A 23,887-nucleotide genomic window follows, 5' to 3' on the forward strand; every position below is an offset into this window, starting at 1 on the left:
CATTCAACGCAACACCACACAAAGTTGTAAGCAGAACTGGAAACCAAGTCATTAATGAATCACCAACAGGAGCTCGCTATCACCGGAATACCACACATGTGAAGAAATACGAGACGAATGAGACCAGAGAAGGACACTATGACACAATACCTGAAAGGGAGGAAGGAACACCCACAAAGACTGATAGATTATATACTTGTTAGAAAGTAAGACAAGAAGAATGTTCATTGTGGAAAAAAAAAAAAAAAGACATCAAAATTATTACAACTAAAGTTTGAGTCTAAGGAAAAGGGGGATGTCATGTATTGATATGGCTATGTCTTAAGGTGATGACCTTTGAACCGGATGTTGTTGTTGTCCGAGGGAAGCCCCGTTAAGTGGCTAGTTGTAAGATGGACAGTGTTCAATAAAGCAACATAAAGACCGTGCTTTATGTCCTGATTCAATTCAGAGTGCTCTGCCTAATTTAGTAATAAGGTGAGCATACAACATGTACCTGACATTTTTGCAGTCTCATTAGGAGTCTGTATTCCTAATGAGACTGTACATAGTAGTTTCTGATCTGTCTCCACGTTCACTTCTCTTCCATATTCGTACTGATGGAAACGTTCTGCACTGCTAGCATCTCTTTCTCTCTTTGTGCGTAACGCTGCTCAGTTCGTCAGTGAGTGGATGGGTAAGCAGCTGGATGGTCATCTTGTAGTAAGACAGCACCGAAGCCACTTTTGGAAGCATCGACGGATTGTGTTACTGGAAGCTGTACGTCATAGTATCTGAGTATCTGAGTACCGGGCTTCCACATGAACTACATCTGAATCAGTAACTATTCATACCTATCATGACACTGACCACAAACCGTCCCCCGGTTATTTTGTAGTACTGGTAGTAATATTTATAGCAGTATTTGTAGTACTTTTGTTTGTTTTGATTGTTTCAGAGTTTGAGGGTTCAAAGGCCGGGTCCTCCAGTCTGCAGCCCAGGCTCCCCCAGTGCCCCACTGGTCAGATACTGATGAAGCTTGTTTCAGTGAGGGGTCACAGATCAGAAATGATCAAAACTACAAACATGAATATTTCACCCTGCAGACCAGCAGTGGTGAAAAAGCGGAGGGCAGAGCTTGGTTTGCCTGCGAGTCTGAAGCGGCGTCATCACTAACGTGTTGGTGAGCGCCATGGCTCAACTTCCATCGGCACACCTCTGAACAGCTGTGACAGTACGCACGCTCATTTTAACATTCAGCAGAGCTGATCTTTGCCTGCCAATCCAACCAAGTACACCTTCAGGACCTCCGGTTGTTCTGCTGCTCGGCCTGCAGGGGGCGGCAGAGAGCCACGCTGCTTTCACAGGCTGTAGGGAATTGGAAACTCCAACAGAAACCAGATTAAAGCAGGAGTGAAACAGCGAGCTGAAGCTTGGAACAAGAAGAATAGATGCCTTTGTTTTTTCCTGCATTATAAATCAAGCGCTGCTTTCTCTTACAGTCTGATATCTGTCATCAACCTGTGGGAGCCTCATGAATGTCTCCGCCTCCATCACCTGCTGCCCCGCAGGACCAACTCAAGTTTTATTAATAGGGCTATCAGATGTGTACCAACCTGACCTCTGACAACACAGCTGATGGTCCCAACCCCATTAAGAAGGGAAGAAATTTCACCATTGAACCCGTGTGAAAGGCACACCTGTGAGGTGAAACCATGTCAGGTGACTACATCATGAAACTCACTAAAAGAAGAACGAGGGTTTGCAGCGCTGTCAACAAAGCAAAGGGTGGAATCTAAAACATAAAACATATTTAGAGTTATCTCTCATTTTTTTTCTTTGCTGCATAATGCCATATATCTAAATATATTTGATGTCTTCAGTTTGTATCTATAATGTACAAAGTAGCAAAAGTTGAAATGAGAAGGTGTGTCCCAACCTTGACTGGCAGTGCAAAAGGGAATTTGTGCTTAAATTGAAATTACATTTTTTTTCTTAAAGAAATGGTTTAGTTCATGTAATTATTCTATCACGTGTCATTTTCATTGCAAATATTAATCACGGTTAAATTAAATGCAGTTCCAGCTGTAGAGGAGGTCCGCACTCCCGTGTGAACGAAGTACCGACTGGAACGGACAAGCACGCGAGTACGAACATGCGTACTTGAGTATTAATGCACGGCTCTCATCAATGAAGTCTAACTTTTCCGAGCACTCTTGAACGCAGCAGAGGGATAACGCGTCAGACCGGCTCGCAGCGCACGCTCGTCGGAGATAGTCTATTAAAGCAACACGAGCCACTACATCACAGCGTCACGGACACTGTCCCACTCAAACGGAGACCCACATAGACTGCGCGTGCGCCGGTGTCCCGGTATAGGCTCGGAGTGAGGCCTCTGTCGGCTGCTCTCCGAGCTTCGTACGTTCAGCGGGCCTCTCCTCTCATGTCTCCCCGGCTGTTGAGGCTGGTTTCCGGCTCGGACTCTGCGGTTCTCTGACTCCCTGTTCGCGGTGTATTGGTTCTCGGATGGCGGCGATGCTCTGGCTGGGAGCGGCGGCGACGGTCTTCTGCCTGGTGCCCGGCTCCCTGGGAGGCGCAGGCCGGCTCTACACGGAGGAGGACCCGCTGGTGATCCTGAGCAGCGACAGCCTGAAGTCCGCCGTCACTAACTCGTCCTCGGCCTGGCTCATCCAGTTCTTCTCGTCCTGGTGTGGACACTGCATCCAGTACTCCAGCACATGGAAGGCTCTGGCCCAGGACGTGAAAGGTACTGCTGCGAAGATACTGTTCCCCGTGCGTTCGGGTCAAACCAGACTCTATTCAAAAATATGCTGTTTACATCGTGTCCGTTAATCGGTGAAAATAGGACCAAATTTTAAGCATAGTCTGAGTGCTTTCCGATGACGTCAGATCTCTGTACCGATTCGGCGTTAAAACAATTAACAATAAACTTATCAGTTGTTTATTTTTAGCTCATTTTCCTGCTGCTAGCTCGCTCTTGTAAACGTTTTCGGTTGTTCAGAGAAACTTAAATGTAGCGTTTATTTCAATGGGGTTCTGAATGGCAGGGAGACTCCGTGTGTGGACGTGCTGGGACAGGTAAATCGTTCAAACTACAGACCGAAGGAAGCGACATCCCGGGATGAAGGTGTGCTAACGATGAGGGCAGCTGGGGACACAGCGTCAGGTGCTAACGGCAGGTAGCCAACAGTGCGAGGGACTCAGGTGTGTCCCTGCTGAGTGGAACAGACTTGGTAACAAAGGTTTAAGGGCTTTAAAGGCTGTCAGTTCAAAGGTCACAGCTAAAAGCTGAAATGACTGCAGAGATACTGATCAGTATTTGAGACTCTTGATTTGTGTTATGATGTGTTTGGTTATTGATCAGCGATTGGCTGCACTGATTGGAAGCCAGTGAGGGCCACACCAGAGCAGGGCCCTTTTTCAGGAAGCCGGTTTAGAAAACTCAGAGTGAAAAACGATACTCAGGGTTGAGTAACCCCGAACTGTCCAACTCGGAATATTCTGTTTCAGAAAGGCTGATAACAATTAGTTCAGTCAACGCGGAGTTGCTTTAACCCCAAGTTAAGCGCGCGCACGAGGATACATAAAGCCCAGGGGCCCGTTCTTCGTACCTCGCTTACTACATCCAAGATCAAATGAAACATCCAAGATCAAATCATCGCGCTAACTCTGAGCTCGCTATCCCGGTTCCCCGAACACACCTGTTGTTGACGATCAGTACAGCTGGATGAAGTAATGTGAGATCACTGGGTGGCTTAACAGGGGCTACGCATCGATAGTAGAAACATTGATCGGCAACCCTCTGATTGGTCGGCGAAAATGTCGAAGGCGCGCTCGGTATTTTTCGGCAGCAGAGCAAGAACTCTTGATTGAGGGATTTCAGGAGTTTCACAGTTTAATCAGAACGCAAGGGAACACTGCAAAGGCTGCAAAAGCAAGGAGAGAGGGCTGGCAGAAAGTTGCTGACAAATTAAACTCGTAAGTAATTTAATAATAATAATAATAATGGAGTGGATTTATATAGCGCTTTTCAAGGCACCCAAAGTGCTTTACAATGCCACTATTCAGTCACTCTCACATTCACACACTGGTGGAGGCAGCTACAGGTGTAGCCACAGCTGCCCTGGGGCAGACTGACAGAAGCCAGGCTGCCATATCGCGCCATCGGCCCCTCTGGCCAACACCAGTAGGCGGTAGGGTAAATTTATTATATTATATTATATTATATTATATTATATTATATTATATTATATTATATTATATCCTCTTTCACATTAGAGCCACGACAGGACCCACTAGAACATGGGAACAAGTAAAAGTGAAATATAAGAATATTCTATAGAATGGTAATATTTATCACTTATGTTGCTTGTCGTCTCTTGGAAAGAGACCCTGAAATAATCTGTTTGTTTGTTTATAACAGCAACCAAGAAAAGGGCGGAGCAAAAAAAGACAGGTGGTGGTCCTGCACCCCCTCGTCAACAAGTTGGTTAAGTGAATAATACCCTCACGGGAAAATCGATATCTCTCTATGAGCACACTGTCGCGCTGAGCTAAAGGATCCTGTCTATCCCGCAATATACGCTGGATTCTGAAAACTCTCCTTATCAATCTTGCACCTTCCGCAATGGGTTGGTCGCGTATACGGACAGGACATGGCTGCGACAGGCTTCCCAAATCCACCTTCGCTTTTATAGCCGTGGTCTCTCATCTTGATTACATGAAGTAATTTACTATTACTACTCTAAAATATGAATTACATCTGTAATAATCACATACATGTAATAGAATGTTAATAGTACATTTCCCTTTTTTAGGGAATGACCTGTATGTATCTGTGTGACATCAATAAAAGGATCAGGTGCTGCATTATCTTTAGTTACATTGATGTTATTTATTTATGGTGAAACAGTGGTGGAATATCGCTGTTGCTTTCGTATAAATGAAGCGGACATACCTGCGTGGCCGCGATCTAATCCTGTTTACATAAAGTAAGCCTGCTCCCGAGCAGGTTTACGCTTACGGATCTGTTGCTATGACAGCAAGTCCCGGATGAGCTTCGGAGAACCGAACGATCCAAGATCACGCGAAATCGTCAACAATCAAATCCGGCTAACTTACTTAGCGAGGTACGAAAAACGGACCCTTGATTAGTGGAGCACAGATTAAGCGAGTCACCATGGAGACGGAGGGAAAGAAGGCGTGGTCAATGTATTTTACAGCGCTTGAGGCCGAAATTCTGATGGCAGCATATGCCGATAACATGCAAATTATGCGGAAAAAAAGTAACACAGCCTCAGCTGCAAAAGAAAGTGAGCATGCATGGCAAAACATAGCCGACAGAGTCAATGCGTGAGTGTTAATTTAAACATTGATCGAGGGATTTCCACCCATTTAACACGTTATTATATTATATTTTATTTTTTATTTCATACATTTTATTTTGTGATGTGATGTGAGCGCAGGTGCAACCCAACAGGCCCCAAACGTTCCTGGCAGCAAGTAAAAATGAAATATAAAAATATAGTCCAAACAGGTGAGGTGTAATTGTATTATGAGCCATAGTGCTTGGTCTGTTTGTCCGATGTAAACCAATTGCAGTTAGAGGCTACATTAATTTTCTTTCTGTAAGCACTTATTGAAATTATCTGAGCACATTACAAGTACATATTTGCTTACTCTGTATGCTCAAATGTGACCCGTTATAGCCAACAGAAAAACAGGTGGGGGTCCTCCACCACCACCACTCACAGAGCCTGGCCACTTGGCTTCCACATTTGTGATAATGTTGGCAGCATCACATATGATCTTCACAGTGCAGAGAACACAAATTAGCATCCATTACTATAATGAAATAATTTGTTAGTTTGACATGCTACAGGGAACTATGTACCTGTACATTAATGCTGTGGAAAGACTTCCTGTTCACATAGTCTCCTTCATTTACTGAAGGAGCAATGATTGGAATGTGAGTACCATCTATACAGCCAATCACGCCTGGGAACCCTGAAAATAAATGTAAAATTTAAGTAGTAGTTCAAGTATCACCACATCATAAATTAAGTTTTGTTCATCCTGATACCTGCAATTTTGTGGCATCCCTCTTTGATAAATCTTGTGGGTCTATGACCGGGGAACACCACAAACGAGTACAGGAGACGTTTCAGTGCAACTGTAACATTCCTGACTGCCCGACAGACGGTAGCCTTGGAAACGTGCTCAGCGTCACCAATATTATACAGAAAGCTCCCGTTTGCAAAAAACCGAAGTGCAATACAAATAATATGTAATGAACTGAGAGCATGTCCGCGATGTGTCACATGAGCAATATATGGCCTGAGGATGTTATTCAAATAAATTATAGATTGTGCTGAGAAACGGTAACGTTCACACAGAAAATCATCAGGAAATGATAAAATGTCCAAACGCGCTCTGATCACTCTCTCCCGGCGGAGAGCTCTGCGGAGAATTTGGGCTTCAACATCTACTGGCTCTTCAAGGAAGGAGCACGCCATGTCTGACACTTCCTACAGTCAGGTTTCCGACAAAGAGGCGGAGACAGTCAGGGTTAGTTGAAGTAAACCTGCTAGGGGGCAGGTTAGCTTCACGGAGTGTGTCGTCATAGTAACTCACTCAGAATTAATCTAAACTCGCTTTGTGAAACCGAAAACCCAGAGTTTTCGTTAACTCAGGGTACAGTGGGGCAAAAAAGTATTTAGTCAGCCACCGATTGTGCAAGTTCCCCCACCTAAAATGATGACAGAGGTCAGTAATTTGCACCAGAGGTACACTTCAACTGTGAGAGACAGAATGTGAAAAAAAATCCATGAATTCACATGGTAGGATTTGTAAAGAATTTATTCGTAAATCAGGGTGGAAAATAAGTATTTGGTCACCTCAAACAAGGAAAATCTCTGGCTCTCACAGACCTGTAACGTCTTCTGTAAGAAGCTTTTCTGTCCCCCACTCGTTACCTGTATGAATGGCACCTGTTTGAACTCATCATCTGTATAAAAGACACCTGTCCACAGCCTCAAACAGTCAGACTCCAAACTCCGCCATGGCCAAGACCAAAGAGCTTTCGAAGGACACCAGGAAAAGTATTGTAGACCTGCACCAGACTGGGAAGAGTGAATCTACAATAAGCAAGCAGCTTGGTGTGAAAAAATCAACTGTGGGAGCAATCATCAGAAAATGGAAGACATACAAGACCACTGATAATCTCCCTCCATCTGGGGCTCCACGCAAGATCTCATCCCGTGGGGTCAAAATGATCATGAGAACGGTGAGCAAAGATCCCAGAACCACACGGGGGGACCTGGTGAATGACCTGCAGAGAGCTGGGACCAAAGTAACAAAGGTCACCATCAGTAACACACTACAACGGCAGGGAATCAAATCCCGCAGTGCCAGACGTGTTCCGCTGCTGAAGCCAGTGCATGTCCAGGCCCGTCTGAAGTTTGCCAGAGAGCACATGGATGATACAGCAGAGGATTGGGAGAATGTCATGTGGTCAGATGAAACCAAAGTAGAACTTTTTGGTATAAACTCAACTCGTCGTGTTTGGAGGAAGAAGAATACTGAGTTGCATCCCAAGAACACCATACCTACTGTGAAGCATGGGGGTGGAAACATCATGCTATGGGGCTGTTTTTCTGCCAAGGGGACAGGACGACTGATCCGTGTTAAGGACAGAATGAATGGGACCATGTATCGTGAGATTTTGAGCCAAAACCTCCTTCCATCAGTGAGAACTTTGAAGATGAAACGAGGCTGGGTCTTCCAACATGATCCAAAACACACCGCCCGGGCAACAAAGGAGTGGCTCCGTAAGAAGCATTTGAAAGTCCTGGAGTGGCCTAGCCAGTCTCCAGACCTCAACCCCATAGAAAATCTGTGGCGGGAGTTGAAAGTCCGTGTTGCTCGGCGACAGCCCCAAAACATCACTGCTCTCGAGAAGATCTGCATGGAGGAATGGGCCAAAATACCAGCTACTGTGTGTGCAAACCTGGTAAAGACCTATAGTAAACGTTTGACCTCTGTTATTGCCAACAAAGGTTATGTTACAAAGTATTGAGTTGTATTTTTGTTATTGACCAAATACTTATTTTCCACCCTGATTTACCAATAAATTCTTTACAAATCCTACCATGTGGATTCATGGATTTTTTTTTCACATTCTGTCTCTCACAGTTGAAGTGTACCTCTGGTGCAAATTACTGACCTCTGACATCATTTTAGGTGGGGGAACTTGCACAATCGGTGGCTGACTAAATACTCTTTTGCCCCACTGTATACTTACTCAGAGTTTGCACTAAACCGGCTTCCTGAAACAGGGCCCAGAAGGTGGATGAAGGTAAACACTGATGTTTGTTACTGGAGTCACCAATGCAGACGTGTCCCTCCTGGGCCTCCGGAGCTTGAGGACCCGATGGTGTTTGTACTGAAGCACCTGCGGCTCCTAATCTTTTCCCACCAGATCGAACACACACAGTTTCCATTCACATGTTTGTATACCTGTCCACGTGAGGACCCTCCCTCTGACCGTCACCTGCGTCGTCTTTCCCTGCAGACTGTTTTTCCTAAACCTCTCACCTGTACGTTGTTACACCCCAGCCCAGGGAAAACCGGCGTGCGACATAAGGAAAATAAAAATAAGGAAAAATGCCCCCCCACTCCCTGCTCTTAAGGAGGACGAACCAACAAAAAACAGCTACCACAGATTTCACAACAGCCAGTCAGTTTATTGAGTCCCAAAAGGTAGCAGGCATCAGGGTGAGCATGGCCAAAACAAACAAAAACTCTAGAAATGAAATGCAGCTGGCTTACCTTCACAGAAAACCCCAAACATAATTTACAGGTGTCTTACCTGCCTCCCTAACCAAAAACAGGAGAAAAGGTTCCCAAAGAAAAATGGCTTCTCACCCCTACAGCTACCGAGTAAAAACAGTATCGACAACTATTTACATCTATTTACAACACAGGGGCGATCACGACAAACTGAAACACAGGGCTTAAATACATAGAGGGAGCAATCAGGGAATGGACAACAGGAGGGAAACACAGCTGGGGCGAATCAGAACTGACGAGACAAGGAAGCGTAAACTGAACACACTGAGATAAGACAGACCTTCAAAGTAAAACAGGAAACACATAACAGTCACGCCTAACACAAAACACTGACAACATTGGATCATAACAACGTTTAAAGCGCTCCTGTCCTCTGTGATCTGGATGTAAAGTGAATTTTGTGGATGTTTTCGTCACCCAACGCCAGTAAAGCCATACGAGGCTCTCTGTTCTGGGGGAGGCCTGGGGTTGCTCAGCCCTCCTGAACACTTGGAGGTCTTCAGACTTCTTCTCTGGTGTTCTGGACCTTTGTCAGAGGAGTATGTGGGCTCTGCAGCAGCTTCTGTCTAACACTCATGAGGTTTCCTCACTTCCTCTTCCTGTTGCGTCCCCTGTGTCACAGCCCCTCCCTGCCACAGAGGCAGCGAGGAGATTTGAGAAAGTTTTTTTATGAGAGTTTAACCAGTTTCTGATGAAACAACCCGACCTCCCAGCGAGGCCGGATCACTGCACGTGTGCACAAACATGTTGTTCTGAGGAAGACTACATGAAAGTTTCAGTTCCATTAGCAATAATAAGTATTGGAAGCGGTCGTTGTAACACAGGTTTTGGATTTGAAGCCAGTTAAAGTCAGCCCAGCGTCACTGAGTGCAACAGGCGTCACATTTTAATCCAAGTGTCACCCTTCATCTACAGCACTGTGCAAAAGTCCTGAGCCGCCCCACATCTCTTTATATTTTGCAGGAGACACACTGTTGTCGTTTTTTAAGTCTTGAGTAATCACTGCCCAAGATTTTTGGACTGCTAATAACCAGAATCGTTTCCCAGCATGCTTTGCAGTGTGTCCTAAAAAATGCAATGAAACTGGACTTTCTACAGCACATGAGCAGCGTGAAGAGTCATGTCCAGTCACAGACATTTGTGTTTGCACATTTCCAGAAAGCGCTGCACATATTTCAAATTTTCCTCTGGAATATAAAGACATGAGGGGCGGCTCAGGACTTTTGCACAGTGCTGTGGATAAACTGGTGAAGGGAGCTGCTTTAAATAGAAGTACCTGATACCTGTGCAGCACGGGGCTGCAGCACGGGGCTGCAGCCTGCTTCAGGACTCAGCAACGCTCACACAGTCTCAAACCGTGTGCAACCGACAAAACAACCAGTCCCGAAACACGCCCTGACTAACACACACACAGTGACACACACGCTTCCTTTTAAACCTGCAGAGGTAAATGGTGACTGCTGCCGCCCTCTGCAGGCTGCAGGGGGTAACTGCACGCTCTCTCTGCGTTACCATCAAAGAGACAAAGTAGAAGAATGAAAACCAGAGGAAATCGATGTTTCTGGCACCTGTTTGAACTTTGGCCTGAACGACACACCTGTGGCTGAAACACACCTGGACCTCGGTCTGCATTCAGCCTGTGTTTCTCCCGCCGTCGGTCTGTCTAACCGTCGTGCAGGCGTCCGCGGGGTGAAAAGGGATGAATGGCGAGTCATAGGCGCACGCTCGTTACTGCTATTAGAAAGTAAGCGAGTGCACTTCTGATGAATCGTAACTCACGACGACTCCACACATAACGAGCTCGTCCACCTCCAAACTGGATGGCACCTGTCAGCAGGTTAAAGAAGGTGTGTGTGTGTGTGTGTGTGTGTGTGTGTGTGTGTGTGTGTGTGTGTGTGTCAGACTGGCAGGATGCCATCAGCGTGGGTGTGTTGGACTGCGCTCAGGAGGAAAACTTTGACGTCTGTAAGGACTACAGCATCAAGTTCTACCCCACCTTCAAGGTACGTCAGCATGTACCTGCTGCAGGTGTTTACACTGCTGCCGGTTAGTGTCGCCCCCCGCAGGGGCTGATGGGTAATAACCACCTCATTTTTCTATCCTCAGTTCTTCTGGGCCCACAGTCCACCATCGGAGCGAGGGACGACCTACAGAGGTGAGACTCACCTGAACGTCCCGCTCACTTCCTTCCTTCCTTCCTTCCTTCCTTCCTTCCTTCCTTAGGACTCGATTAAAAACAAACACAAGAGTCGACCTTTTAAATAAAGACATGTATTTTTGTTTATGTTGTTAAAAACGATGACTGTGTGTGCAGGTGCAGACCGGTCGATCCCGTCTGTCCGTCAGCTGATGGTGAACGTCCTGCAGAACCACACTAATCTGGACCGGCCCAAGCACTGCCCTCCTTTAGAGCCCTACAGGTACCTGGACCTAAACCTGGACCGGGTCGGAGTCTGTGCCACTGCTAACCTCGCTCTTTATGTTCGTCTGCAGCGCTGCTCAACTGCTACCTCTGCTGGGTCAAAGGTCAGATCACTACACGGCCATCCTGGTGGAGGAACCGGACTCGTACGTGGGGCGAGAGGTAACCAGAACAGGAAAGAGGAGACTCGGTCAAAGTCACAGATCAGAACGGGAACAGGAAGCGCTGTCCGATAAACCTGCAACACACGGAGACGAGCGCGTCGATTTAGAAAACTCAGTGTAGCTTCCGTCTATATACGTTTACAATACAGTCTGTGCTCTTATTTTGAAAGTTCAGTCACCACCAACCTGCTGAGGACTTCCTATCCTGCTTTCCTACAGCACACTTTGCCCGTCTGTACATCAGTGCATCTGTCTGAAGGAGCGCTTCAGCCTCATGTCTCTCTGATGTCCAGCAGGGGGCGACACTCTGCAATGAGCTCACCTGGAAACTTGCTGCTGATGAGTTTGAGTTCTCATCAGCAGTTTCAGCTGTGACAGAATAAACATGACGTTTATGTTGGAGATGATGGTCCCGTTAGAGTCAGAGGAACAGGAAGCAGGGGAGCATTCAGGGCGGGGCTAGTTACATCCAGGTTATAAAGATGGAGGTGGTACAAATGCCCACCCCAACAGTGACATCATGGTAGTTATGGCCATCTTTAATATACAGTCTGTGTTCCGTACGGGTGCAGCAGGTGTTGGTTGGTGTCCTCACCTGTACAAACCTGTGTGTCTCCAGGTGATCCTGGACCTGCTGCAGTATTTGGGTGTGCAGGTGAAGAGAGCTCTGAGCTCTGATCGCCCCCTGGTGGACGCTCTGAAGCTCACTGCCTTCCCTGCCATCTACCTGCTTCATCCCAATGGGACACATGCACACCTGCACAGGTAAAGTTGAACCCTTGGACAGTAACAGGGGGAGTAACCGATGTTCGATTTTCTGACTGACACCTCCTTCTGCAGCGAGAAGCCGCTGCGTTTCTTCTTCTCCTCCTTGCTGAGGACGTTACCTGGAGTCCAGCGCCGTTTAAAGTCGAGCAGCACCAGCAGTTCCGGTGCGAGCCAGGTGGGGGCGCTGCCGGGCAAACAGAACACAGAACCATGGAGGGACTTTGACAGGTAAGAGACTCGCTCTGATCGGGTCAGGTAGAATGACTCGGACCTCAGATCAGGTGACCTGTACGTCTCTGCAGGTCTAAGGTGTACACGGCCGACTTGGAGACAGCGCTCCACTACCTGCTGAGGGTCGAGCTGGCTACCCATAATACACTGGAAGGGGAGGAGCTAAAGATCTTCAAGGACTTGGTGACTTTAGTGGCAAAGGTAACCACGGCAAGCAGAGCAGCTTTGCATAACTCACAGTTCATAATACTCAGTGCAGCCTGTGCCTGAAACAAGCTGTTTTAGCTCCTCCTCCAAGATGGCGTGATTCTCACGCATGATCAATGAAAGTGTTGACATGGAGACCTGCCATCGTGTTCATCCTGTATGGGATTCAGCGTCCCTCTGAGCTCACAAACCCGCCACAGCTGCTGTCACCGTCTCGTTCATTTAAGCACAAACTGACGCCTCTCTGTGTTTGTAGCTGTATCCAGGTGGCGGCTCTGTGGTGAAGTTAATGGAGACGCTTTCTGATTGGCTGCTCAGCATGCCGCTGCAGCGAATCCCGTACCAGGCCGTCCTGGACCTGGTGGATAACAAGATGAGGGTGAGACGCTGAACGCCAGTGCTGCGGTCGATACTCAGGAAACGAGTAATAGATTACACATCAGTCATACAGAGCCTTATGTAGTTACTCACTGGAGAAAGTAACTTGTCACACTGCTGTTACAGAATGTAATCTGATTACACTAACACTTTACTTTGGTACAGTATTACAGCCGACACACACACAGATGCTGACTTCCCGCTTCCTGTGTAGATCTCAGGTGTGTTCCTAGGGGCGGAGCTTCGTTGGGTGGGTTGCCAGGGGAGTAGGGCGGGGCTTCGAGGCTACCCGTGTTCCCTCTGGACCCTGTTCCATGTTCTGACTGTTCAACATGATGCCAACCCCACCGCACTGGACAACACAGGTGTGTGTGTGTGTGTGTGTGTGTGTGTGTGTGTGTGTGTGTGTGTGTGTGTGTGTGTGTGTCTCTGTGTCTCTGTCTGTGTGTCTCTGTGTATCTGTCTCTGTGTCTCTGTGTGTGTGTGTGTGTGTGTGTGTGTCTCTCTGTGTGTGTGTGTGTGTCTCTGTCTCTGTGTGTGTCTCTGTGTGTGTCTCTGTCTCTGTGTGTGTGTGTGTGTCTCTGTGTCTCTGTGTGTGTGTGTCTCTGTGTCTCTGTGTGTGTGTGTGTGTGTCTCTGTGTCTCTGTGTGTGTGTGTGTGTGTCTCTCTGTGTGTGTGTGTGTGTGTCTCTCTGTGTGTGTGTGTGTCTCTGTCTCTGTGTGTGTGTGTGTCTCTGTGTGTGTCTCTGTCTCTGTGTGTGTGTGTGTGTCTCTGTGTGTGTCTCTGTGTCTCTGTGTGTGTGTGTGTGTGTGTGTGTGTGTGTGTCTCTGTGTGTGTCTCTGTCTCTGTGTCTCTGTCTCTGTGTGTGTGTGTGTGTGTGTGTGTGTGTGTGTGTCTCTGTGTGTGTCTCTGTCTCTGTGTGTGTGTGTCTCTGTGTGTGTGTCTCTGTGTGTGTGTGTGTGTGTGTCTGTGTGTCTCTGTGTGTGTGTGTGTGTGTGTGTGTGTGTGTGTGTGTGTCTGATGTTTGGTGCCAGTCCAACAGTGTGATCGCCCCACAGCTGAGCTCAGTTTTGTTTTCCACTTCATTCAGTTGTTGTTGTAACTCAAAGGAAAATTCCAGAACGTTTCCCTTTCAGTGTTCAGGGATCAGAGCTCTGCTCGTCTGCAGCGCTCCCTGAAAACAGCCGCTGTGCACGAGCAGAGCAATAAAACCCACCAGTGACTCTAAACGGACCTGCCTCTGTGACACAGGTCTGGAGGCTGAGGCGGCGCCGGTGCTGCAGATGATGCGCCGCTACATCCGAACCTTCTTTGGCTGCCGGGAGTGCGGCCGGCACTTCGAGCAGGCGGCAGCGGTCGGCATGGACAACGTACAGAACAGAGAGCAGCAGATCCTCTGGCTGTGGCAGCAACACAACCGGGTCAACATGAGGCTGGCAGGTAACACGCACACACAGGCGCGCGCACAGACAGGCGCGTGCACACTCGGACATTCGCACGCGCGCAGTCTTTATACACACAGGAAGCTTGCTGAGCATCAGAATTATTGATCAGATTTATTGATGATCGCTGTCATCCGAACCTTGTTGACCCTCCTCTTTTCCCCCCGCCCTTCCAGGCTCTCTGAGCGACGACCCCCTCTTCCCTAAAGCTCCATGGCCAAGCCCCTCCCTCTGCGCTTCCTGCCACGAGGAGAAAAACGGCGTCCACGTCTGGAACCAGGACAACGTCCTCCGCTTTCTACGACAACACTACGCCGCCTCAAACCTGTCCCCCGAGTACTCCGTGACCCCCCCTCGACTTCCTGCTCCTCCAGTTCCCAAGGAGCACGAAGGAGGCGTGAGGAGCGACTCGGAGAAGAAGTCCTCCACCCAGACTCCTCGTCCAGGACGCCAGGCTGTGAAGGGGGAGGAGAGGAGGGAGGTGGTGGGTGTGGCTGGAGGAGGGGGCGGAGTCTGGCTTCTAGGCTTTAACAGTGTGGACATGAGTCTGTGTGTGGTGCTGTACGTGTGCTCCTGCCTCTTCCTCATGCTCCTCTTCTTCTTCTTTAAAGTGCGATCCAGGAGGTGGAAGCTCCGCTCCTCCCGCCTCCACGTCTGACCCGGACCGGCCCGGGTGGAGCCAGGACCAGAGCTGGTTCTGGTTCAGGGCTTTTTCTCATAGACTGATCGGCGCCTGATCAGATGGCAGGAGTTTAGACCAAATGTGAGCGGCACAAACAAAGTGATGTTTGTCTGTGGAGGCGAAGCTGAACGCTTCCTCTCGCTGGGAACACGAGCAATGAAGAACAAGCTCTGTGGCCGAGGACGAAGACCCACAACCGTGTAACTGACCCTGAGAATTATCTTAAATAAACATGTGACAGACTCTGGTCCTTCTGGGGTCGAGTGAAGCCACGACTGGACCAGAGCCGAGGAGTCCGTCCCGACGGAGCCGAGATAAAAACCTCTAAACCCTGAACCGCAGTCAGCCCTGAACCAGGCCACAACCAGCCCTGGTTTTGGATTTACTCACTCGTATGTGGACACCCGTCTGGACTCTCAGGTCTGAATGTATTTATTTTTACCTGTCAAACTCCTCTGGACCCTCTGACCAGGTGTCTGAGACCTGGACAAGCTGCTGTGGGCTGGGTTCATTTCCCAGAATCCCACAGGAGGACCTAAGGGTAGACCCTTAACAGCCTGGACGTGACAGTATCAAAGTGAGTTCACTTTGTGCCAAACCTTTAACCTGCTAACAGAAGACACACCTGTCCTCTCAGGCCCCGCCCACTCCGTGCGTGTGCTGTTGTATGTCTGTGTTTGTGATAGGAGGGAAACCCGTCCTGATAAACTGATGACTGATTGTAGTTTTGAAGTTTCTTTTTGTGAAGTGATTCAAATATGAACCATGTTTATCACTTTAGTTTATTTCCTGTAAAGAATTCGAACCCCAAAGGCCCAGAGTGAGTTGGTTTTCTACTAAACAACCAAAATGACGAAGCACATGTGAAAGCCGTGTTTACCGGTTGTATAAATGTTTGTCTTTATGTTCCAGATTATTTTCTTCAAATAAAATCAAACTGCTGAAACCTGCAGAGGGTCGTTTTTACCCAGAAATGTATTAAACCGTTGTTTCCGTTTGTCAGGGAGTCGTGACTTTATGAAGTCCTTCAATAAGCATAATAAGCAATTCATTTTTGATGTGTTCAAATTTTACAGGGAAAAAAGAACTACAGGATGGGCCAGGGATGCAACTTTTGTTTTTTTCAATAGGAAGAGGGCCATGTGACACATCAAACTTATTGGTAATGTCACAAGAAAAACAATGGTGTGCTTGGTTTCAACGTAACTTTATTCTTTCATGAGTTATTTACAAGTTTCTGACCACTTATAAAATGTGTTCAATGTGCTGCCCATTGTGTTGGATTGTCAATGCAACCCTCTTCTCCCACTCTTCACACACTGATAGCAACACCGCAGGAGAAATGCCAGCACAGCCATCCAGTATCCGTAGTTTCAGGTGCTGCACATCTCGTATCTTCACACCATAGACAATTGCCTTCAGATGACCCCAAAGATAAAAGTCTAAGGGGGTCAGATCGGGAGACCTTGGGGGCCATTCAACTGGCCCACGACGACCAATCCCCTTTCCAGGAAACTGTTCATCTAGGAATGCTTGGACCTGCACCCATAATGTGGTGGTGCACCATCTTGCTGGAAAAACTGAGGGAACGTGCCAGCTTCAGAGGGAAACACATCATCCTGTAGCAATTTCAAATATCCAGCAGCCTTGAGGTTTCCATTGATGAAGAATGGACCCACTATCGTTGTGCCCCATATACCACACCAAACCATCATTTTTGTTGTGCCAACAGTCTTGGAGGGATCCATCCAATGTGGGTCAGTGTCAGACCAATAGCGCTGGTTTTGTTTGTTAACTTCACCATTCACATAAAAGTTTGCCTCATCACTGAACAAAATCTTCTGCATGAACTGAGGATCCTGTTCCAGTTTTTGTTTTGCCCATTCTGCAAATTCTGTGCGCCGATCTGGGTCATCCTCGCTGAGATGCTCCAGTAGCTGGAGTTTGTAAGGGTGCCATTTGTGAGTAGCTAATATCCACCGAAGGGATGTTCGACTAATGCCACTCTCCAGTGACATGCGGCGAGTGCTACGCTGTGGGCTCTTGCTGAATGAAGCTGGGACAGCCACTGATGTTTCTTCATCAGTGACAGTTTTCTTGCGTCCACATTTTGGCAAATCCAACACTGAACCAGTTTCACCAAACTTAGCAAGCAGTTTGCTGACTGTAGCATGGAGATGGGTGGTCTCGTAGGGTGTCTTGCATTGAAATCTGCTCCAATGACCCGGTTACTGCGTTCACCAGATATCAACACGATTTCGCTCCTCACGTGTTAACCTCTTCGACATGTCAATGGCTGTGAACAAAGAGAAACTTGTAAATAACTCATGAAGGAATAAAGTTATATTGAAACCAAGCACACCATTGTTTTTCTTGTGACATTACCAATAAGTTTGATGTGTCACATGGCCCTCTTCCTATTGAAAAAACAAAAGTTGTATCCAAGATGGCCGACTTCTAAATGGCCACCATGGTCACCGCCCATCTTGAGGAGTTTGCCCCCTCACATATACACAAACAGGACTTTAATATCACCAACCATTCCCATGTTATTACGGTGTATCCATATAAATGGCCCAGCCTGTATAACGTTTAAATTGGAAAAGCTGGCAAATTAATTCAAACTCCTGACCCGATAAACATAAACTAATCTGAGTGTTTTTGATTGTTCTCTATTCCACACAGTGTTAAATATACACACAGACTAAAATTTACAGCCACCTTTAACAAGTTAAATTTTAATAAGTAATTCTGAAGGTTCAAAAATGTCTTTGAACATGATGCGCTGTCTCTCCTAATGACTGACTGCAGCATAAAATGGATTTGTTGAAATGCACTTATTGGATTGATCAAAGTGAAAGTCCAAAGAAGTCAATGACGGTTTCTAATATCTGCAGATTCAAGATCAGCTTAAACAATTGTACACAAGTTCAAGTTATTCAGATCTGTTACCCTTTCCCGAAGTCTGGGAAAAACATCCAAACTGTCCCCCTCAGAGGAAAGTGGTTAGGATATTCAGGAATAACCCGGGAACCACAAAGGCTCAAGCCTGCTATGAAGTAGAAACCAATGCTGCAACACCAGCTGAACTACACCTACAACTACACCTGCCAGCAGTCATCAGTGAGATGCTGGGCTACAAAATGAACAGCTACAAGGAGCAGTACCCACCATGGAGAAGGAGACTAGAGGCCAAGATCAAGGTAGCACAGAGGGAGGTTAGCCGACTGCAGATCTGCAGAAAGGTGCGATGAAGAAGGTGTCCATACCCGAGGCCTTGGACACTGCCAAGCAGCGACTCACAGCCTTGGCCAGCCGCTTGAAGAGGTACACCAGAGAGATCAAAGGCAGGACAATGAACCAGCTGCTCTCCACAGAACCAGCCAAGGTGTACTCTCAGTGGCAAGGGAACAATATGAGAACAGCACCACCAAGGCTGAGCAGTACTGGAAGAGCATATGGGAGAAGGACGCTGTTTTGTTTGTCTCCTTATTTATGAAGAAAGAGTCCTTTTGTGATCTGCGACATACTTTATTAACCATGCTTGGTTAGCCGGAAAAACAACAACCACCCCTCACCTCTTAGCGCTCATGCCCGTGTTCTTTACAGATAGTGCCACCTTGTGGTATGGCATGAAACTATGTTAACTCACAGCAACAGCTGCTTATCATTACAGACGGAACAATAACAATGCTCAGTGGCTAGTGGATCTGAGGGCAGACCACAGCAACCTCCCTGAACAGGGTCCAGTAACCATCACAGTGGCAGACATCCAAGAAAGACTCTCCAATATGAAGAGCTGGACAGCACCAGGCCCCGACATGGTTCACGCCTACTGGCTGAAGAAGCTGATTGCACACCACGAGAGTCTGGCAGCACAAATGAACCAGCTGCTGGTTGATGAGAGACACCCAGAATGGCTAACCGAAGGCCGGACAGTCCTGATCCTCAAGGACCCCCAGAAGGGACCGGTCCCCTCCAACTACCGACCAATAACCTGCCTCAGCACCACCTGGAAGCTCCTGTCATGTCATGGACTGGCTGTGTGGCAGGCAGGAAATAGGACCCAAACGCAAACTCACGGGGAAACAGGACTGAACTCAAAATACAGCTTTATTGCTGACAAAAGATGACAAGAGATAACAGCGATACAAAATAACATGAAACTAAACTGGGAAGTACTAGCAGCAGTCAGCCGAGACTGCAAGACCAGACTGACCAACCTGTGCACTGCCTGGATTGATTACAAGAAGGCCTATGACTCAATGCCCCACAGCTGGATACTGGAATGCCTAGAATTGTACAAGATCAACAGGACCCTGAGAGCCTTCATCAGGAACTCAATGGGGATGTGGCGTACAACACTAGAGGCCAACTCCAAGCCCATAGCGCAAGTCACCATCAAGTGCGGGATCTACCAAGGAGATGCTCTGTCCCCACTGCTGTTCTGCATAGGCCTGAACCCCCTCAGTGAGATAATTGACAAGACTGGCTATGGATCCCAACTAAGGAGTGGAACAGGTGTCTGCCACCTCCTGTACGTGGATGACATCAAGCTGACTTACTGATCCACACTACCAGGCTATACAGCAATGACATCGGAATGTCATTTGGACTGGAGAAATGTAGTCGGATGATAACAAAGAGAGGGAAGGTAGTCAGAACGTAGGGGATCGAACTACCAGGAGGCAACATTGCAGACATAGAGGACAGTTACAAGTACCTGGGAATCCCACAGGCAAATGGGAACTATGATGAGGCTGCTGGGAAAGCTGCAACCACCAAGTACCTGCAGAGGGTCAGGCAAGTCCTGAGGAGTCAGCTGGCCAAAGGAGGAGATAGAAGCCACTGACAGTGAGACCCTTTGTGATGAGAACAGTAGATGACCAGCTGACGGTCCAAACCGGCTGCTGGTAACAAAGGATGTGTTCTCTGGAGTGACGAATCACACTTCTCCTTCTGGAGTTTGGGTTTGGCTGTTGCCAGGACAACGGCACTTGTCTGACTGCACTGTCCCAAGTGTAAAGTTTGGTGGAGGGGGGGTTATGGTGTGAGGGCTCCAGTTAGGGGGGAACTCTTCATGCTCAAGACATTTTGGACAGTTTCATATTCCCAACTTTGTGTGGCCAGTTTGGGGATGGAGCTTCCTGTTCTAACTCAGCTGCACACCAGTGCACAAAGCAGGTCCATAAAGACATGGATGAGCCAGTTTGGTGTGGAAAAACTTGACCGGCCTGCACAGAGTCCTGACCTCAGCCCCACAGAACACCTTTGGGGTAAATCAGAGACTGTGGGGCAGGACTGTTCGTCCAACATCAGTGTGACCTCACAAATATGTTCCTGATCAGAAGTTCCCATAAACACTCCTAAACCTGTGGAAAGACTTCCCAAAACAGCCGAATAGGTTACAGCTGCAAAGGGTGGGCCGACATCACATAAAAGCATGTGATCTGTTATCTGTCTAGCTGACAGATAACGATGTGCTGCCTGGTGGCTACAGATCTGTGATCAGACTAAAACATTCACAGCTCTTTGGAGGACGAGGGTTACACTGTTCTCAGCAAAGTTCTTCTTAAAGGTCTTGGAAGGCGAAGACAACACCATCACATGACAGGAAGACGACGCTGAACACAGAGCAAACTTCAGCTGAGATGGTCCATCCACAGCTCGAGGTCAGTCATTAGCCTGCTCTGAAAAAGTCCCGATCCTCAGCTCGTGCTACTGACTAGAGCAGGGCGATATGGCCAAAAATATTTATCACGATATATATTTGAAAATTTGCGATGACAATATAACTGACGATTTAATTGATGCGAGACAAAATACAACTCCACAACTTTACTAGCGCAAAAAAACCCCCCATGCATTTATTTTCACTTAAACAAGCAGCTGTTTTTTATGTGCATTAAAGCTACATAAAAATTTAACTGTGCAAATGCAAATTCCTTGCTGAAAGTTGAACCAAAAGGCATTTCCAGTGGAAATGGGCTGAAATATCCTGAGTGTAACCGAGGACAAGGTAGGAGTAAAAGGGACAAGGAAATAAATTGATAATTTATTTATTACATTAATTAAACATTCAAATTCCCAGTTATTTCCAGACAGGACTTACAACACATCCTGCTGATATCCAAGCTGCACATGACACTTACCACACAAACGGTGCAAAAAATAACACAACACTGCAAACCGTCACACGCCGTTTAGCGACACTGCAATCGTGGCACGCACTGCAAACACCTCGGGTTTCAGTACAGCTGGGAATCAGCGCTATGCATGACCTGCAATCTGGGATATAAAGGGAAGTGGCACAAACAAATAAACAAATAACAAAAAGGGAGGTTAGTCCGCCCTTACACAACTCACTTCCAATCAGTAACCGCCTTAACGGCTGGACGAACTAACCAAAACAAAATTACAAATCAATCAAAAGAACGAAAAAAAGGACAGCAGAGACAGCACAGCTGAAAAACACAAACAACAACAAATTAAAATATTACCCAATAAAATATCGGTTTTATTAAACCATTCAAAATCACAAAACTAAAACAAACACTCAATATACCTACAATATTGATCAGTTTGTGATCATGTTTCTGACTTCTCAGAGTTCAACTGTAAGTAGTTGTCACCAAGCCACTGTTCAATGGAAGCTAAACATTTAATCAAAGAGGACAGTTTATGGACTTCCATCGGCTTAAAAGAGCAATAGAGCTGAATATCATCAGCATAGAAGTGATAAGACACCTCAGGGAACTGCCTAATTATAAGTCCAAGAGGTAACATGTACAAAAGAAAAAGAATAGGACCCAGAACTGAACCCTGCGGTACCCCAAATGTCAGATCTTTAGAATGTGACATAAACCGATTCGCAAAAACACTAAAAGATCTGTTGGAGAGGTATGACTGAAACCACTTCAAAGCCAGACCGGACTGTCCCGGAGCCTGTTAATCAGGATGGTATGGTCAATGGTGTCAAAGGCAGATGTCAAGTCCAACAAAACCATGACTGAGGATGCTCCGGAGTCAGCTGACATCATAATGTCACTAGAGACTTTAAGTAATGCGGTTTCTGTTGAGTGACTTTTACGGAAACCTGACTGAAATTTGTCATAAATTTCATGTTTTTCTAAAAAAGTGGTAAGTTGATCTGCAACTGCTTTTTCCAGAATTTTCGATGATAATGGAAGCTTAGAGATATTTATATTTATATTTCCCAGTGTTGTGTCATGTTTACTTGTGTTTAGAGTTTTGGCACAATGAGCGAAGTTTTGCAAAATGTGTTCAAGCAACGGGCAAAAACTGCAATGACTAACCTCTTATTTTGGATGGATTATCTCAGTTGTTCTCCTGACTGAAGTTTGGTCCGTTTACAGCATCCTGCCATGTGATTGCATTTGTCCCTAACCATCAGGAACCCTCACGTTAACTTTTATTGAGTGGAAAAAAGTTAGCGTTCATCCTTCAGCTTCACTGTGCTAATGTTATGCTAACATAGCTGTGTAGCTAGCCACCACGCACATGATATACCAGCTAGCCCAACTTCAGTAACCCTACAAACGTCACTGCTGTTTAGTTTCCTGTCTTCATTTATGTTGGAAGTGATAGCAGAGCTGTACGTTTAAATTTTTTCAGAAATCTCTCAGTCAGAACATGCTATATCATGTTTAGGTAACTAGCAAAACTAGTGAGCTAACTTCCGCTAGCTTCCTGCTAACTTCTAACGCCGTTAAATGTAATAAATTCTGTTTTCATGGATGCCTGGATGTTAAACTTAACTGTTACACCTGGTAAAGCAGCAACGCTGATCGTTTTATTAAAGATAAAAGAATTTAGACAGTTTTTAACTCTCAGTGATGCTGCAGTGTTCGTTTGGCTTTGGGACCTGAAGCGGACGGAGTTTAGGACCCAGATTACTCCCAGATTTACGAGCACCTTAGTCCGACAAATACGGCAATAACGACGGCCCGTTTGCATTTTGTACAAAAAAATGTACTTTGTCGTGTATCTGACGGACAAACACCAAACCAGTTCCACATCGCTGAAGTTGCAGCATTTTTACAAACCAATTCTGGTTCATCTGTTTCACTCAACGATCCGCTTTCCCCCTTCTCATTCTCCGTTACCACCATGCTTTTTCGGCCACGTGCGCATGTGCATTTTACCCATATTCTATCGCGATATTTCATTTTTTTATTGATGCCTAACATTGCACCGGTAATACCGTGAACAGTATAATATGGCCCAGCCCTACTAGTGACACATTGGTGTCGGGACACAGTGAGGTTTTAAAGACATGCTGCTTGTGAGCAGAGCTGTTACAGAGCTGGAGACACTGAGAACAAGCAGTTGGAGTTTTTCTAAGAACTGCAGCACAAAGATGAGACCCTCGACCAATGCTGGAGACCACAGAGGTCTGAAGGTGACCCTTTGTAGGGCTGAGGACCAAACAATGTCCTCACAGTGCAGGAAAGTCCTCAGCAGGGCAGATTTCAACCACGATATGTCTACATAAACACAGAAAGACATGAACAAACACACGCACACACACAGAGCTACTGTACGAATCCTTATTTAGCCTTAGCACCCCCTCCTCTTCCTCCTCCCCCTCCCTCACACATTCAGCATCCACCCACCCATTAAACACAGACACCAGCCCTGTCTGTCTCTCTACAGTAGCTGTCTCTCTCTCGTGTTAGAAACTGTAAGTGTTGATGGAAGCTGAGGCTGCAAAACTGCTGCT

The 23,887-nt window shown here is 46.8% G+C and overlaps 2 protein-coding genes across 2 annotated transcripts in view; one reads left to right on the forward strand and one right to left on the reverse strand.

Annotated features, from left to right (window-relative positions):
• Positions 1-23,887, reverse strand: part of cfap77 (cilia and flagella associated protein 77) — a 46,989-nt gene that overhangs the window by 22,065 nt on the left and 1,037 nt on the right. The window lies entirely within an intron of this gene.
• Positions 2,365-16,090, forward strand: qsox2 (quiescin Q6 sulfhydryl oxidase 2). The gene is made up of 12 exons (XM_026188165.2): positions 2,365-2,746; positions 10,753-10,853; positions 10,957-11,005; positions 11,165-11,270; positions 11,344-11,434; positions 12,056-12,201; positions 12,277-12,432; positions 12,507-12,636; positions 12,899-13,021; positions 13,235-13,385; positions 14,272-14,460; positions 14,639-16,090. The coding sequence occupies exons 1-12, from the start codon at positions 2,506-2,508 to the stop codon at positions 15,118-15,120; spliced, it is 1,965 nt and encodes a 654-aa protein (XP_026043950.2). The 5' UTR covers positions 2,365-2,505; the 3' UTR covers positions 15,121-16,090.

Source organism: Astatotilapia calliptera, chromosome 12 (assembly GCF_964374335.1).
Source record: "Astatotilapia calliptera chromosome 12, fAstCal68.1, whole genome shotgun sequence".
Classification (NCBI taxonomy): Eukaryota; Metazoa; Chordata; class Actinopteri; order Cichliformes; family Cichlidae; genus Astatotilapia; species Astatotilapia calliptera.